The 17,309-nt window shown below is 39.2% G+C and overlaps 1 protein-coding gene across 1 annotated transcript in view; it reads right to left on the reverse strand.

The window, feature by feature from the left end:
• The window catches only part of LOC138784156 (collagen alpha-2(IX) chain-like), a 59,776-nt gene that overhangs the window by 18,509 nt on the left and 23,958 nt on the right, over positions 1–17,309 (reverse strand). The window contains exons 11-17 of the mRNA XM_069959669.1: positions 16,587–16,640; positions 12,947–13,000; positions 8,885–8,938; positions 5,932–5,985; positions 5,283–5,336; positions 3,883–3,936; positions 3,392–3,436 (exon numbers count right to left, since the gene is read on the reverse strand). Coding sequence (XP_069815770.1) covers positions 3,392–3,436; positions 3,883–3,936; positions 5,283–5,336; positions 5,932–5,985; positions 8,885–8,938; positions 12,947–13,000; positions 16,587–16,640 — 369 coding nt within the window. The remainder of the gene's footprint in view (positions 1–3,391; positions 3,437–3,882; positions 3,937–5,282; positions 5,337–5,931; positions 5,986–8,884; positions 8,939–12,946; positions 13,001–16,586; positions 16,641–17,309) is intronic.

A 17,309-nucleotide genomic window follows, 5' to 3' on the forward strand; every position in this document is an offset into this window, starting at 1 on the left:
TTGGTGCACACAATTAGAGATGAGCGAACTTTTCAAAAGTTCGTTCCGACCGGACCTCCGGATTTTTTTAAAAAGTTCGGTTCAGTCGAATTTCGGATTTCATAGTTTAAAGGATCTTTATGATACAGGGGTAGTGTATTTGGTTGAATTTAGGGCTCTACATGTCAGTAACATCATTATCTTTTCAATATCTCAATTTTTTTTTTAGACTTCAATATTCACCATTACAGGGTCTATGCAGGAAACTCACTATTACAGGGTCTATGCAGGAAATTCACCATTACAGGGTCTATGCAGGAAATTCACCATTACAGGGTCTATGCAGGAAAAAGGTCACAAATGCAGTGAAGGAGCAGCAGTAGTTATTGGAGGCCAGTGGAGATCCAGCAATAGTTTTTAGAGTTTTATTCTACACACATGTACAAGGTATATATTTGTGCCTCAGGAAAACACCTATGTCATATACACTCTTCCAAGGGTCCAACTATAGTCCTATGCCTAATCTATCTACCTATCTATCTTTCGCCCTCTCTATTTTTCTCTCTCAATCACTATATGTTTATTCTCTCCCCTTTCCTAATAATATTTTTGTCTTTGCTTTTGTACAATATCTTCTCAGTGCAGCAGCAGCGTTTTGTCACTGACGAGCTCTGTGCACTGCTAACAGTCTCCTTCCTCTCTCTCTGCAGACTGCGTCGTGCGGTCATGTGAGCGCTCCTCTTAAAGCAATACCGACGTCACATAGGGGGTGGGCTAGTGCAACATCCCTGCTGATTGGATGTGTTCCGGGCATCATGGGAAAGCGCTTTTCCCGCCCAGAACACTTCCTGCTTTCTAAAATTGCGGCTGCCATTTTAGAAAGCAAGAAAAAAAAAATTCTGAGCGGACTTCCAAAAATCTGAATCCGACCGGACTCAGACTTTTGGAAAAATCCAAACCAGATTCCATACCGGCCGAACCGGTTTGCTTATCTCTACACACAATGTGTAAAATAACGGCCATGTTCACAACACTGTCAAATTATTGTTTGTGTTGTTTGTGGCTGTTCTTTAGTGAATAGTAGACGTTATTTCACTTTGTTCACACAGAGATTTGTTTTATCACCGTCCTTTCAGCGTGGTTTGCACAATTTTAAATGGAAATTTGTAATAGCCGCACCCAAAAGGGTGTGAAAAAGCAGCCTTGTCGAACCTAACCTAGAATAATGTACCAACGGAGTCATTGTAATGATGGCCTCTGTAGTATGTAAAACAACAAAACAACGGTTGTTTTTGATACCTAAAATAACAGCTGTGGTTTTGAGTATAAAATAACAACTGTTGAAAATTATTGTGTGGCCTAAAAATTTGTCTTTTTACAAGCAGCGCTCAGTCTTCACCCTCCTAGTTATATAATGATTGATGAAAGATGTCACTCGGTTCACCTAACTTACACAATATTTAAAGTGACACTCTCCCCTCCTTTTTGCATTATGACTCTACACAGGTGTAAAGGGTAAATTTAGCAGTTTTCATACCTTATTTTATATGATACATCATGGTGCTTGTTCCAGTAAAAAGTGATCTTTTATCATCTGCGGATTGTGCCACCTGGGCGGGGCTTTCTGACCAAAGCGCCACTTAGCCCCACCCACAACGGTGCTGCAGATTTTGCCCCTCTGTGATGTCATAACCGTCTAGGCCCCGCCCCCTCGCCAGCCATTGGAACGGGCTGGCCTAAAGGTGTAGATCCCACCCCCCTTAGGTAGGCACATACCAATGACCGCTGAGGGGGCGGGCCTACTGTGGCGATGTAGGCAGGGCTAAGTGGCGCTGTTGCTGTAAAGCCTTGCTCAGGTAGCACAATCCGCAGATGATAAAAGATCACTTTTTACTGGAACAAGCACCATGATATCAAATAAGGTATGAAAACGGCAAAATTTACCCTTTACACCTGTGTAGAGAAGTCATAATGCAAAAAGGAGGTGAAAGTGTCACTCTACCCATTTAACATGAAATACCCTCAGGTAACTTGTAATACCACACACAACCTGCAAACACAATGTGGCCAACCAAGTAAGTTAAAGAAATACAAAGGTTATCATAATTATGATCATCATGCACAATGCTTTGTCCCTTCTACCCTTGCTTTACCTGTCATTTCTCTATAATCCATTGTGCACTGTCTTATTCCAGCACTTACTGTGTAGTGATTGGTAGAGATGATTGACCAGCGCTGATGTTCAGGTTCGTACAAACTCAAACCATCGGTATTTGACTCCTGCAGTCTTCCCTTTCTGTGGGGGAGGTGGAGACAGCCCGAGTCCCACCTGGAAAGCAGGAATACAGCCTGGGCCATAGGTTGTATTCCTGTTTTCCAGGTGGGAAAACCGATGGTTCGAGTTCGTACAAACCTGAACATCAGCGCTGTTCGATCATCTCTAGTGATTGAAAGGTTTCCACCATACCCATCTGGGTTTCTGCTAGCCAAGTTCTGGGCTGCAGATAGTTTAGACCAGCGTGTCAAACTCAGGCCCTCCAACTCAGGCCCTACGATTCCCATCATGCCTGGACAGCCAAAGCTAAAGCTTTGGCTGTCCAGGCATGATGGTAATTGTAGTGGTTTAGACTGAGTGGTGATAGACAGTTGCCGTTACCATTCCCATCTCCTCCCTGTCAGTCTTTGTTCTGTGTGGTCTGGATGTCAGAGGGCTGGTCCAATCACTCCCTGGAATGGGACACTTAAATCATATAAGAAGTGCTCTGGGACTTGGCATGTAATCTCTTGTATCTAGAGCTGGCATTTCATATTGGATTATCTTGGAATTTCAACCTCTTTGTCTGTCCTTTTGACCTCTGTGTTTGCCTGCTGTTCTTGCACAATTCTGCTATCTCCGGTTTGACCTGCACCTGCCTGATTATTCTTTACTGTGTCTTGTCTCATTCTATGTCTCACCCAGCGTAGGGGCTGCCGCTCAGTTGTCACTTGCTGCTTAGCTCAAGACTGGCAAGTAGGCAGGTCTTGTCTGTCCCTGGTTTTTTTATCCAGATCCCGGGGTACCTTACATGAATAGGATTTTTCCCAATATATGCGGATAAATCAGGTACCTTCCCTCCCAGAGTTGACCTCTGAATGAAAAGCAAAATAACGTATTGTTGTGGTGTGTTCACACCTACAGGATCTGCAGCAGATTTTCTGCAGCAGATTTCATTTAAATAACTGAACACAGCATCAAATCTGCTGCAGATCCTGTAGGTGTGAACGCACCCTTCCCATGAGTGTTTTACTTGGGAGGGACTACCTAACTCCATTCCTAACATCATTACAACAACAATATGCCAGTAAGCCAAAAACAGTGTTTCCTTTTTTGTATAGTTGTACACAGACACAGACATTATATGAGATACTTGACCTTTATGCCTTGTTCTCCAGAATCACCAGTCACTCCTAGGTAGCCCTGAAAATTAGCAGAAAAAAATGTTTGCAACTTTAAAGAAGAACGCAATAGTCAGTAAAGGGGTTCTCAGTGTCTCACAGGAGCACAAGATGCTAAAGCAACATTGGCTACAGCTGTCTTCTGCTCCCTGGACAATCCCTTTGACGTGATCCTCTCTGGTCAGTTATGCTGCGCTGAGTACAACAAATATTATAGGAAGAGAAGCTGGGCACCCTGTATACATTTATATGATTTGAAGCAGGATTTCTAAGTATAAACAAAATCTTGTCAGGACTCTTAGGAGAGATGGTAAGAGTCCTGCTTGCTCCACCCTCACAAAATGATTGATGGTCTTCTATGTACACACACTGATAAAGGGACAGCTGTCACTATGCTCTGGCTAATGGTCTCAGTAGGCAAGCAGCTAAAGCATACAAGCAAGTATAAACCTTTATAGTCATAGTTACCAAATATCCTAGTTCTCCGCGGCTTCCCAAAAACCCAGGACCACCAGCATCCCCCTGTAATGATACAATAAGTGGATTATTACTCTTCTTCAGATTAAAATATTGCATAATTTGTGTTAGAAACTATTAGTTTTGCTTATACAGGGTTACATATTTCAGTACCGTTAGGTTCACTGTATTCCAAGGACCAATGAGACAAGTCACATTTACAAAGGTTTAGGAATTCTCAGAGTTTGTTTCTTATAATATTTCTCAATCTTTATTATTTGTATTTCAATCAATAGCTATTACCATAAGCAATGCTACATAATTGCAGTACCGTCAGAAGACACGATTAATTGTGCAGCCGGGCCGCACAAATAATCACTGGACGTTAGTGCAGCCATGGAAATATATTACTATCAGCTGCACATCCCTGTGTTCACACAGGGAGATGTGTGGCCGCTAATGATATATTTTAGTGCGGCATAAAAGATGCAATTGATCGACTATAAGGTCTTTTTCCGCTCCTTGGCTGATTTACAGACAGAAAAAATGACTATTGATTTCTATGGCGTTGTCCACACATACATTTTGAAAATGGATATGTGTGTGGCCACAGATCTGTTCTGCACAAAAAATGGGCCTGCACTTATACAGTCAATTTTTGCAGAATGGAGGCTCCCTTAGAAGTCAATGGGTCCATTTTTAAACAGATAACACATGGAGGCACCATCTGTGGGCAGTCCATATATGCTGGTACATTGCCGGGTAACCCCAAGACAGTCTCCTCCCAGTGGCCATTTATTATCTGATCTTCAAAAAATGGAGACATGCCCTCGGTATAGGTATTCCGATGCCATATTCACAAGGAAGGTGATTCAGAAACATTTCTATTTTACACAGTGCCTACAACATTGGAGATACACTTTAAAGGGAACCTGTCCCAGAAAATTACTTATTGTTTAAATGATGTTTTTATGTTAAACATATTTTTTATGAATTTAATACAATTAAGATATATATAAAAATTCATATGTTATAATGTGGAAAACATTGTTTCTTTCTCATTTTACAGTAGGTAAAAGACCTATGATCATTGGCCAGCTGAAACGTATTTGTGCTGCACATTTTCATGTAGACCTGAAGAAACATTTTTTATGTTACAGATGGACTGTAACTGGAAATTTCTCTCAAAGACATTAGAAAGACATGTCTGTCTAGTCTTGGAAATTTGGATTTTTCAGCTGGCCACCACTTTACTTATATCCTAGTTTGCCAAGCTCTTTGGAAACTGAATATTTAAACTTTGCATATTCCAAGACTAACTGTTTACAATGATATATCTCAATTGCATTAATATAATTCTATTCATGCTTTAAACAAGAACTTTTCCAAACTAAAAAAAAATTAAAACCTACTTTCTGTCCTTTTGGTCCCTCAGGTCCTTGCTTTCCTGTTGGCCCTCGAGATCCCTGCAAGGAATAATGTCATATTGTAAGTAATATATATTATTATATGGTACATTGTATATGGGTAATAAGCAATCGTTTGATACTTATTAATCTTACTAAACTAAAGTGGACTGGAATTTTTTTTCCCATTTCTTGCATATAATACTGAATATCAAGTTATTTGAGGGATATTTGCATCTTTAGGCCGGGTTCCCACTACGTGAAACACCGGCCGTTCTGTGACCCAATCAGTAAAGATCACCCCAGCTGGTATTGGTATTGCTGAATTGGGATGCGGGCACATCTATGTGCGCCCGCAACCCAATTCACCATAGCTGACAATGGAGAGTACGGCCGGACGCACTTTCCATTGTGTGACCTGTCAATGAATAGAGGCCCCACAAAACTGACAAGTCAGTTTATTGAGGGCCGGCGGATATTCCGCCAGTTTTACTCCATGTGAACTAGCCCTAAGGAGGGACAGGCAGTAATGGATCAGTGAAGGCTATAGTACTGCCCCCCAGTGCAGAAAACCACCTAACTGAAATTGTATGCTTACATAAAGACCTTTACAGGAAATTACATTGTCAACACTTTTTAAAATATATCAACTTACCTTCTCACTAAGAGGTCCAGCTATACCAGTAATACCGATCTTGCCAATGTCTCCCTAGATCAATGAGTTAATTAAAGGAAATTAGAAAGTAAGTTACAGTTCAAATATAGTTTTTATGTTAAGTAGATTTTTAACAAATTTTTGGTATTTTTTTTTTTTGCATTTTCTATTTTACCATCTATAATATAAAATAATACTTAAAGTGTCACTGTCATTAGAACTTTCAAAATCTAAATCAACAGGGGATGTGATATAAAGCAAGTTAGCAACTTACATTTATGCATATATTTCAGTTATCATGCTTTAAAACAAAGCTAAACTTAACTGAAGTCCAGGTCCAGTCTCCAGAAGGGAGATTTTTCAGACTAGAGCTGGTTGAAAAAAAGAGACTAAACATATGAAGTCCAGACAGTACAGAGTGTCACAGTTCAATGGGTCAATCAGTCACATGACTGCCTTTTCGGTGCATGCTCAGATGACCTAGGAAACACTGCACTTTTTGTGTTTAGACTCTTTGGAAAAAAAAAAAAAAAAAAAAGAATGTAAACTGCAAACTTGCTTTATATCACATCTACCGTTGATTTAGAATTACTTAAAGTGTCACTGTCGTTTCAAAAAACTTTTGACATGTCCTGACCCAGATGATTTTTGGTCACATCACATCATGGAAAGAGTGGAGTAAAAAGTGCTGAAAAAGTCACTGGTCTCTCGGAACCTCCTGGTTTTCACTCTCCCGACTGACATGATTACCTGAACCCTTTTTAAAACTAGAACAAATACAGTTCGGAACCTTTTAACCCCCCTCCAACCGCCTTGTTACAACTTGTTAATACCTCCATTGGAGACGGGAGCACCCCGTCGCATGGGTACCTACACCGGTACATATATGTTTCTAGCATAATGACTCTCTGCTATATATACCGACCATCCAGATGGTTACGCACTATTCCTTACCATATATTAACCCATGACAATCTTCTACTTTTTTATATATTGTTTACGACGGTTTCTGTTCCTTCACCCTATTTGTTTATCAGTTTCACTATGATATCTTTATTGTTTCTCTCTGTATTCCACTTTTTGTCTTTGTACGTTTATAAAATATAGAACATTAAATAAAGGAAAAGTCAGATGTTTGTAAATGTGATATTTACAAGTGAATGGCTGAGCGGGGAGTGGGCATCAGCAGAAGCCAGTAGTATCTTTTAAATGTTGCTGGGGACACACTGAAATTAAAAAATAACCCATACTTACCTACTTTGCTCCCTCAATGCTTTTCCCCCACTGAACACTCTGTCTGATACTTTAGAGATTGACTTATCTCAGCAGTGAAAGCCTACTAAGCCAATCACCAGCTGCTGCGGCATCCCATCTTATTCAGTAATTGGCTGACTTACTGCAAAGACAAGTCTGTGTCTGTGAACCAAATTATTTTCTTCTTTACCAAATTATTCTCCAAAAATTGTGCAGTAGTTGGTAGTTGTACACTATTGGGGAGATTTATCAAAGGGCGTAAAAGTTAGGCTGGTGTAAACTGCCCAGAGCAACCAATCACAGTACAGCTTTCAGCTCTGGTAAAATATAAGAGGAGCTGTGATTGGTTGTTGTGGGCAGTTTACACCAGTCTAACTTTTACACCCTTTGATAAATCTCCCCCTATATCTTTAGCCATGTGCACTAATATATGCTGACTGGTTTCCTTCAAACATGACACTTAGAGGTTAGGTCAAAAACTTTAAAGTTGTCACACCCTTTTTGCATTATGACTTCTCTACACAGGTGTAAAGGTTAAATTATGCAGTTTTCATACTTTATTTTTTATCATATGTTATGGTGATGTTCCAGTAAAAAGCAATCTTTTATCATCTGCAGATTGTGCTCTCTGGGCGGGACTATGGCCCTACAGACGTGAAGCCCCGCCCAGGCAGAAAAAAATCTGCAGAAGATAAAAGATCACTTTATACTGGAACAAGCACCATGACGTATGATATAAAATAGTAATAAAAGTATGAAAACGGCAAAATTTACCCTTTACACCTGTGTAGAAAAGTCACAATGCAAAATGGGAGTGACAGTGTCACTTTAACCTTGATTTCATCATACCAGAGTCTTGTTTCTCACAGTTTCCGAATCCTTTGGGTGTTTGTTTGTTTTTTGCATACTCCAGGCTTTTATGTGTCTTTTACTGAGGAGGGGTTTCTTTCTAGCTAAACTTGCCATGAAGCCAAAATTGGTGGAGTGCTGCAGTGATGGTTGACCTTCTCAAAGTTTATTCCATCTGCACACAGGATCTTTGGAGCTCAGCCATTGGGTTCTTGGTCACATCTTACTCAATTACTCAATCTACCTCAATTACTTAGTTTTATAAGGGCAGCGCTAGAAAAATATTGATTGTTCTAAACTTTTTCATTTAAGAATTTTGGGACCACTTTGCTCTTGGGAAATTTCAGTGCAGCAGAATTTTTTCTTTGTATTGTCCTCCAGATCTTCGCCTCCACACAATCCTGTCTCTGATCTCTGCAGCCAGGTTGTTCCTGCTCATGGCTTGGTTTTTGCTCTAATATGTATTGTCTGCTATTGGACCCTATATAGACAAATCATGTCCAGCTAAATTTAGCACAGGTGTCTCCAATAAAAGTGGAGAAACATCTCAGATATGATCAAGAAAACAATGGGAGTGTAATAGTTAAGGGTTTTTATTTTATTTTTTTAATTTATAAATTTACAAAAAATTCTAAAATTTACATTCTCACTATGGGGCATTGAGGGCAGATTGGGGGAATATTTTATTTTTATCTTAGCACAAAGCCACATAAAAAAATCCAAATGCACTGTATAATTCTATTTGTAGGAGTTGTCCCATCAGGGTAACCCCTATCCACATGCTCTTTTAAAAGCATAAAGGGGTCTCCTGCTAGGCACTCAACTCTATTCTTAGGTTTAACCTACTCACCTGATCACCTTTCTCACCGGTTTCTCCTTGTGGTCCTGTAAATCCGGGTTCACCCTGTAACATAGAATAGTCATTAGTCTAGTCTTTATGTCAATCTTTAATTCTATAGTAGAACGGAAACTTTCCTTTTTGTAACCTTTTGAGAATTTGTGAAAACATGCAAGGAAAAAATGGGGAGTTGTCCTAAGTAAATGGGAGTTGCCCATTTAAGTTAATGTCTTCATTTTATTTTAAAGGGCCTTTAAAAAGTGAGGTCTGAAATTTGATTGGTTATTGTTTGAAATTCTATAGTTTTCCATTGTGTTTGTTATACACAGCACTGTCTGTTACTCACTGCTATTTGCTCCAGCCCTATCCTCCTGCATCCTCTTTGATGATGTGCCATATAATTTTTTTGTATACTCTCAAAATGTTATTTCTACCCTGTGGTCTGTTCAAATGGATTGGATTTCAAACCAGGACAGTAGTGTCCATTACTAAACTATTGAGAATTCATGTTTCCTGGGGAGGATACAGTGCTTAAGATAGTGGCCATGCTGGGGTTGGAACCCCAACTTTGTATTGTTGGCTTGTCTGATGATACTTAAATGCTGGAAAACCCTTAAATTACTTAGCTGCCTTTGATTGTAAATGATATAATATATTATATAAACTATAAACTATTGATTTGTACGGAAAAAACAAACTCAGTAAAACTGGATAAGCACTGAAAGAATGGTCAGTCTCTATTTGATAGCAGTGAGCATTACTATTATATAGCGCTTCAAGTTTTATTACAGTCTTGTTTATGACATCATGTTTCATAATTCAATTTATGAACTACATGTGCAGACCAGGTCTATATGACTGTTTATCATACCCAGAAAGGCCTTCCTGTCAATGCTCCATAATTGGTTGAAATTTATTTAAGTGATTGGTTTTCAACTTATGCAAAGTAGCTTCAAAGTAGATTTACATATTCAGGCCATGATCATACGGGGTAAGTCAACATCCGTGTCAAACAATGGCCATTGTCTTACATTTGTCACCCGGCCAATACTGCAGTATCGGCTGGATGAACATCACTTTATGGCCGTGATTCTATACACTGTAATGTAATTGATTAATGTCATTAAACAACGGCCAAAATGCTGTGTGTGAACATGGCCTCAAGATGTATGTAAATTCAGATTTCATTCATCTATCCTATTATGTATGTAAAGGAAAAACATTGCAGACCAGATAAAGGAAGAATCATGTCACTCCAGCTGAGCATTTTGTTACAATTCCACCACCAACAGCAGATGGATTAGCAAAAAATCTATGGATCCAGTACCATAATACTTGATAAAAACTTTATTAAGAAATAGTAAAATCCAAGCATATCATACAGAAATTATTCTCCAAGAATCTAACACATTTCAGGTTATGCACCCTTAGGCTATGTTCACACTACGTATGAGACCGGCCGTTCCGTGACCCCGGCCGTTCCGTCACGGAACGGCCGGTCTCTGGCCGGATCATCTCGGCCGGTACTTAAGTACCGGACGGATGATCTTTCCGGCCGCAGAGCTCTGATGCGGGCGCATGCGGGCGCGTTGTGACATCTAACACATTACTTACATTTTTTCTGTTGGTAAATGTTTTATTTCACCTGATTTTGTTCAATCCAATAAGAAAGATACCCTAATGATAATTCTCCTGCCTGTGTATCTAGCTGTGTGTTTTATTAATAATAAAGAACCATTGCCCTGTTCAAACTTATTGAGGGGAATTTATCACATAATTGCTAACAAAATTTGCCACCTTTTGATCTTTAATGTCACTCACTTTATCTCTCCAAAGCACTTTAAGGCCATGTTCACACACTATCTTTTATCTGCAAATTACGGCTGCCATTTAATTTAATGGTCTTCAATGGTTACGTTATAAACAATGGCCGTTAGTTCACACAATGTTTATGACAGTTCACACAATGGTCATGATATTAATTTGCGGACGTTATGTGGCCAACAGTGGACATTACGTTAAGTTGTTCACACTAAGCTTTTTTTTTGTTCACTAACTTTTATATTAAATTCAATAAAGCTTAAAAAAAAGAGCTACACCCAAAAGGGCCATCATTCAACCTGAGCTAGAATAATGAACCAGCAGCCATCATTGTAAAAACAGCCGACAAAATATAAAAAAAAAATGGCCATTATTTGATATTCAAAACAACAGCTGTTATTTTGAGCATCAAATAACGGCCATTGAAAATTGTTGTGTAAACATAGCCCAAAAGTGAATTTTGAATTAATAGTGTGGGTTGTTTCTCCTCACCTCCACGGGTTTTGGCCGATATTTATATTCTTTTTCTACAACCCCCCCCCCCCCCCCCCCAGCTTTTTTATTTACAAAACCAGGTTAACTAATTTGTTTTAGAGCTTAGAGGAAAATATATTTTTTCCTATTCAAGATATGGAATGAACACTAATTCCTGCACAAATATTTATGTTATGTGCATGAGTGTGTGTCATACTAACATACTGTAAATTAAAAAAAAAAGAATAAGAAAAAGTTAATTTTAAACAATTAGACGCTTGTTCTGAATTGGGTATCATAAAGTGTGACTTTAATTTTTCAAGTTCACTCCAACCTGGACCATGCTTAAAAAACAGTGTAGGGTCTCAATCATGTCTGTATTTTTTTTATCCATATTTGCGAATTATGACCCTATTCACACGTCTATGATTTTACAGATCTATTTAACACACCAATAGAAGTCTATGGGAGCAGCCATAATTTGTGGATGTTACAGAGTCACATTAGTAAAATTAACAAAATACGGGTCTTTAATTCTGACATCACAGGTGTAGCTCCTCCTGGCAGCTATTTTAAAACGCAACTTCCCACTTCTAAAATTGCTAAAATAATATACCAACAAAACACAGTATAATATACTGTTCACAAAAGAAGGAATGTGTGAATGTAGCCTACACCTGAATTTTAGTGTACAGAGTTGTAAAACATGTTAGGCTACTGCCTGCTACAATCTCATTGTTGTCAGACATAGTAGGAAAATTTAGTGGGACTGGTTCCTCAAAGATCTTTTGAGCTGTATCACATCCAGATCTGAAAGGTGCAGCATCCAGGCCAGATGTTAGATGTTGGAAATTATTATAACCAATTTTTTCTTTAGAAACTGAATCCTCTCCATCTTGTCTGTTTCCTTTAGCCATTTTCTTCATCTCACAGGGTAAATGTGAGTTAGAGCACTATTACACTGAGCGATAATCGTCTGAATCAAGCCTATTCGGCTGATTATCGCTCCATGTATTAGAGGGAACAGTCAGACGATGAAACGATCATTGGCTAATCGTTTCTTTAGTTCCAGACCTAAAATCATCGGGTGTATTAGCGATGCGCGCCTGACACCCTGATGATTGAAGTATAAAATAACGAAGTATTAACTCACTGCATCACGTTCCCTGGTGTCTTTGGGCCTTCTCTGGTGTCCTCTGAGGTCTTCCCCAGTGTCTGCAGCCTTGCCTTCTGTTCCAGTCTCCACACTGACAGGCCGAGGGCGCTCAGCCAATCAATGGCCGAGACAGGCCTTGGCCAGCGGCCTGTCAGTGTAGACACCGGAACGGAAGGCAGAGCTGCAGACACAAGGGAAGGCCTTTGACGACACCAGGGAATGTGGTAAGGTGAGTTAATACTCTATTTTTTTACACTAAAGGCAAGGGCTGCACGGACATCACTAATTATGTCTGTGCAGCCTTTGCTGCTGATACTCGGCCCGTGTAATTGCTCAGTAAACAAGCGTCAAAGAAATTGTGCCTTAAACATGTGTACTTATATATACTATGTCCAATATGCCTTGAATTGCCTTGAATCAATTGAAGATCAAATGTTATATTATGTGATACATTGCACCTTGTACTCTGACTTTGGTTGTATTATCTGAAAAATTTTATAAATCTGATAAATTGATGAATTTGATAAAACACACCAGTGTATATACAGCTTACAATTCTAGGTAAAACATACATATGCACATATGTTGATGAATAATCCCCATTATCTTTGAAAAGTTTTTACCTTCTGTCCTAGTATGCCTTGTATACCCTTTTCTCCAGGAACACCAACAAAACCCTACAACATGAAAACACAGAAACATGAGTCTATGTAACTGTCTTGGCATGCTTTAGTACTAGAGAATGAGAGAAGAAAGCGGATCATGCCTCTGGCCACCATTTCCCAAATCATAACATTATTATTAATATTATTATTATTATTATTATTATTATTATTATTATTATTACTGTACAAATTGTAGCAGTGGTGCAAGGTACTGCAATGCTATCCAATTCAAGTGAAGAGGACAATGCTGCCACTACAAATAATACAGTGACTACAAGTTTTAGCAGATGAAAACATTGAAGAGGCTGCAGTACACTCACATCCTTCCAGGCTGAGGTACTGGGAGCTAGATTCTTACTTATCTATCCTGTGGATATGCAGTGTCCCAGAGCGGGTGTGGCCCCTGATGTTTCCTGCCCACCTGTAATTGTCTACACTCTGAAACATATTCCCTATTTGTACCTGTATTTTATACTTTTATGTCTGCAGTATTTATTTTATTCTACTAGATGTCACTGTGTCATGTGAATTGTATGCACAACTGTAAGAAAAGGGTTAACTGCCTAACTGGCAGTTGTGTATGAGGTGATGTTTACTGTCCAATCCCTGAGCTAGGTGCCTCAAGCGATCTGGCCAATCCCTGTACAGTATTAGGTCCTTCCAGTCTCTGTCCGGCCAGTCAGGGATTAGATTATTTTCCCTGAGGGAAAACAATTGGGTTCAGTTATTATTCTCTATGGGAAAGGACTACACTACAGAGATCTACTGCTGAGGTTTTCTTTCAGGACCTGGCTTAGACCAGGTGCCCTGTGCAGGGCTATGCGAGCAGAGATTATTTTATTTTACATTTTCTGCAACTGCTTCAGTTCATCCATGTCTGGCTAACAACATCTAGAGGAGGCTGAGGTGAATCGGAACTAAAGGGATACCCTACCTACACTGGGCGGCTATTTTCTCTCCTGATAAATTAAAAAGGACTACAAGACAGTGAGTAGGTAAAAGCGGTAAGCTGAAAGACTTCACTGCAATTTGCTAGGTTCCTTAGGGGTGCCCCGATGGCTAGCTCTACCCACATGGTGGGGCCTATGCTCCTGCTCTATGTCACTAGGTGCCCCAAGACAGCGATAGGTGGAGGATTCATACCCATGGGCATAGGTATCTTTTCTTAAAAGCCCCTTAAGTTGAGTACCTTAGGGTCTAGGTAGGCCCCAATAAGCCTTTAGTAACCCTCAGTTCTCCCCTCTTACAAAAGTCAGCCAACCTACAGCATTCAAATACTTTCTTATTAAACAATTTAAGTATACAAGTATTATTCCTCCAGTAAGAAGCCGTCTCCAAATACAATTAAAGTATTCATGTATTATTCCTCCAGCGAGAAGCTGTGTCCAAATCTACAGAAAACCTAGCTCAAAGATTGAATGATATATATGTATTGCACCTACAATTCTGGCCAAAAGTATTGGCACTCCTGCAATTATGTCAGATAACACTCAATTTCTTCCAGAAAATGATTGCAATCACAAATGCTTTGGTAAAAATATCTTCATTTATTTAGCTTGCAATGAAAAAACACAAAACGGAAAGAAAAAAAAGTCAAATCATTGATCATTTTACACAAAACTCCAAAAATGGGCCTGACAAAAGTATTGGCACCCTCAGCCTAATACTTGGTAGCACAACCTTTAGACAAAATAACTGCGAACAACCACTTCCGGTAACCATGAATGCTCTGCTGGAATTTTAGACCATTCTTCTTTATTAAATTGCCTTAGGTCCCTGAAATTTAAAGGGTGCCTTATCCAAACTCTCATTTTGAGCTCTCTCCACAGGTGTTCTATGGGATACAGGTCTGAACTCATTGCTGGTCACTTTAGAAGTCTCCAGTGCTTTCTCTCAAACCATTTTCTAGTGCTTTTTGAAGTGTGTTTTGGGTCATTGTCCTGCTGGAAGACCCATGACCTCTGAGGGAGACCCAGCTTTCTCACATTGGGCCCTACATTATGCTGCAAAATTTGTTGCTAGTCTTCAGACTTTGTAATGCCATGCACATGGTCAAGCAACGCCAAAACATCAGGGAACCTCCATGTTTGACTGTAGGGACCTTGTTCTTTTCTTTGAAGGCCTCATTTTTTACTCCTGTAAACAAAAGCTCTACTTTTGTCTCATCTGACCAGAGAACATTCCTCCAAAAGGTATTTGGCTTTCTCAGGTAAGTTTTGGCAAACTCCAGCCTGGCTTTTTTATGTCTCTGGATCAGAAGTGGGGTCTTCCTGGGTTTCCTACCATAGAGTCCCTTTTCATTCAGATGCTGACAGATAGTACGGGTTGACACTGTTGTACCCTCGGACTGCAGGGCAGCTAGAACTTGTTTGGATGTTAGTCGCGGTTCTTTAGCCACCATCCGCACAATCTTTTGTTAAAATCTCTCGTCAATTTTTCTTTTCTGGACACATCTAGGGAGGTTAGCCACAGTGCCATGGGCTTTACACTTCTTCATGACACTGTGCAGGAACATTCAGGTCTTTGGAGATGGACTTGTAGCCTTGAGATTGCTCATGATTCCTCACAATTTGGCTCCTCAAGTCCTCAGACAGTTCTTTGGTCTTCTTTCTTTTCTCCATGCTCAATGTTGTACACACAAGGACACAGGTTGAGTCAACTTTAATCCATTTCAACTGGCTGCAAGTGTGATTTAGTTATTGCCACCACCTGTTATGTGCCACAGGTAAGTAACAGGTGCTGGTAATTACACAAATTAGAGAAGCATCACATGATTTTTCTAAGGGTGCCAATACTTTTGTTGACCCCCTTTTTATGTTTGGGGTAGAATTATATCCAATTTGTCTTTTTGATAATTCTTTTTGTGGTTTTCCATTGAAGACAAATTAAATGAAGAGATTAATACCAAAGCATTTGTGATTGCAATCATTTTCTGACAGAATTGCAGGGGTGCCAATACTTTTGGCCAGCACTGTATACCTAAAGAAAGAGACTGACTACCCTGTATTGCGTGCAAGGGATTACAGTAAAGATTGTTTTCTTGTTTAACTGACTCTGGTGATTTACTGCACATCTACACCCATTTTACAAAAGTGTTTTGTTGATGTATCCAGGGGTGGGCGCATACCGCTCCTGGCCACCGTGACAAGTGCCTCAGGCGCACCACCATCAAGCCCAGCTACATACCACCTAGTATCCCCTGGTCACCACAGATAGTCCATCAATTTTTAAAGGTTGGGTGATCCCTCTATGATTATTTTTATGTACTGTACATTGTGAACATCTTGTGGCTTAATTTGCATCATGGAGATGGGTTTTTTTTTGTCTGTTTGATGAAATCCTAAGACAAATCTTATGACACATACCCTTGGTACTATGAATAGAAGAAAATACTGGAAGAAAACTTTTAGACACTATTATAAATAAATAGAGGAGGCACCGGACAGTACAATGATGGAAGGGGTGTCTTGATATTTATCAGAATTAACAATAGTAGAATTAAGAATTCTTAAAAATCAAGGATGACTATACAAATGCCATATTCCCTTTATATAAGATATATACAATCATTTTTTAACAAGAACAACTCAGGACTTACGATTTCTCCTGGATACCCAGAAGGGCCTTCAGAACCATCTGGACCAGGGTCTCCCTGTTTAAAAATGCAAACAAAAGTAAATTGAGTGAGTTCATTATCATATACCTGTATATAATAGTCATTTGTAATTCAAGATTTGTTCTTGAATAGTTAAGCTGCACCATTCACCTTAAATAGAAGCTCTTGGCTATGCTGACATGTCTGTTTTAATAACTACTTGCCTTCTTAGGGAGGTTGCAATATTGGATCACCTTTTTATAAGATTTGTTGGAAATGTAAAGATTAATCCCTTCAAGACCAAGCCCATTGATGCGCGGATGTCTGGGTCAGATTAATGCAATGTTCCTACCTGCCTTCTAAAAGCCATAGCGCTTTTATTTTTCCACCTACAGGACTGGTTAAGGTGTTTTTTTTTTTTCGTGCCATGATCTCTAGTTTTTATTAATATCATATTGGTGTAACAGAATATAAAAAATTTTTAAAAATCAGTAATCTTGTTGTTGTTGTTTTTTTTCCGTTTACGCCGTTCACCACACGGAAACAATATTGTTATATTTTAATAGATCGGACAATTCCACACGCTAAGATGTATTTATTTTAAAAAAAATATTTTTAGTTTTATAATGGGCAAGGGGTATTTTAAACTTTTATTGTGAGGGGGGTTGATAAGGAGTTTTTTTTAATACTTTTAAAAACCTTTTTTTTATTACACTTTTTTAACAC

The sequence above is a fragment of the Dendropsophus ebraccatus genome, chromosome 2 (genome assembly GCF_027789765.1).
Source record: "Dendropsophus ebraccatus isolate aDenEbr1 chromosome 2, aDenEbr1.pat, whole genome shotgun sequence".
Taxonomy (NCBI): Eukaryota; Metazoa; Chordata; class Amphibia; order Anura; family Hylidae; genus Dendropsophus; species Dendropsophus ebraccatus.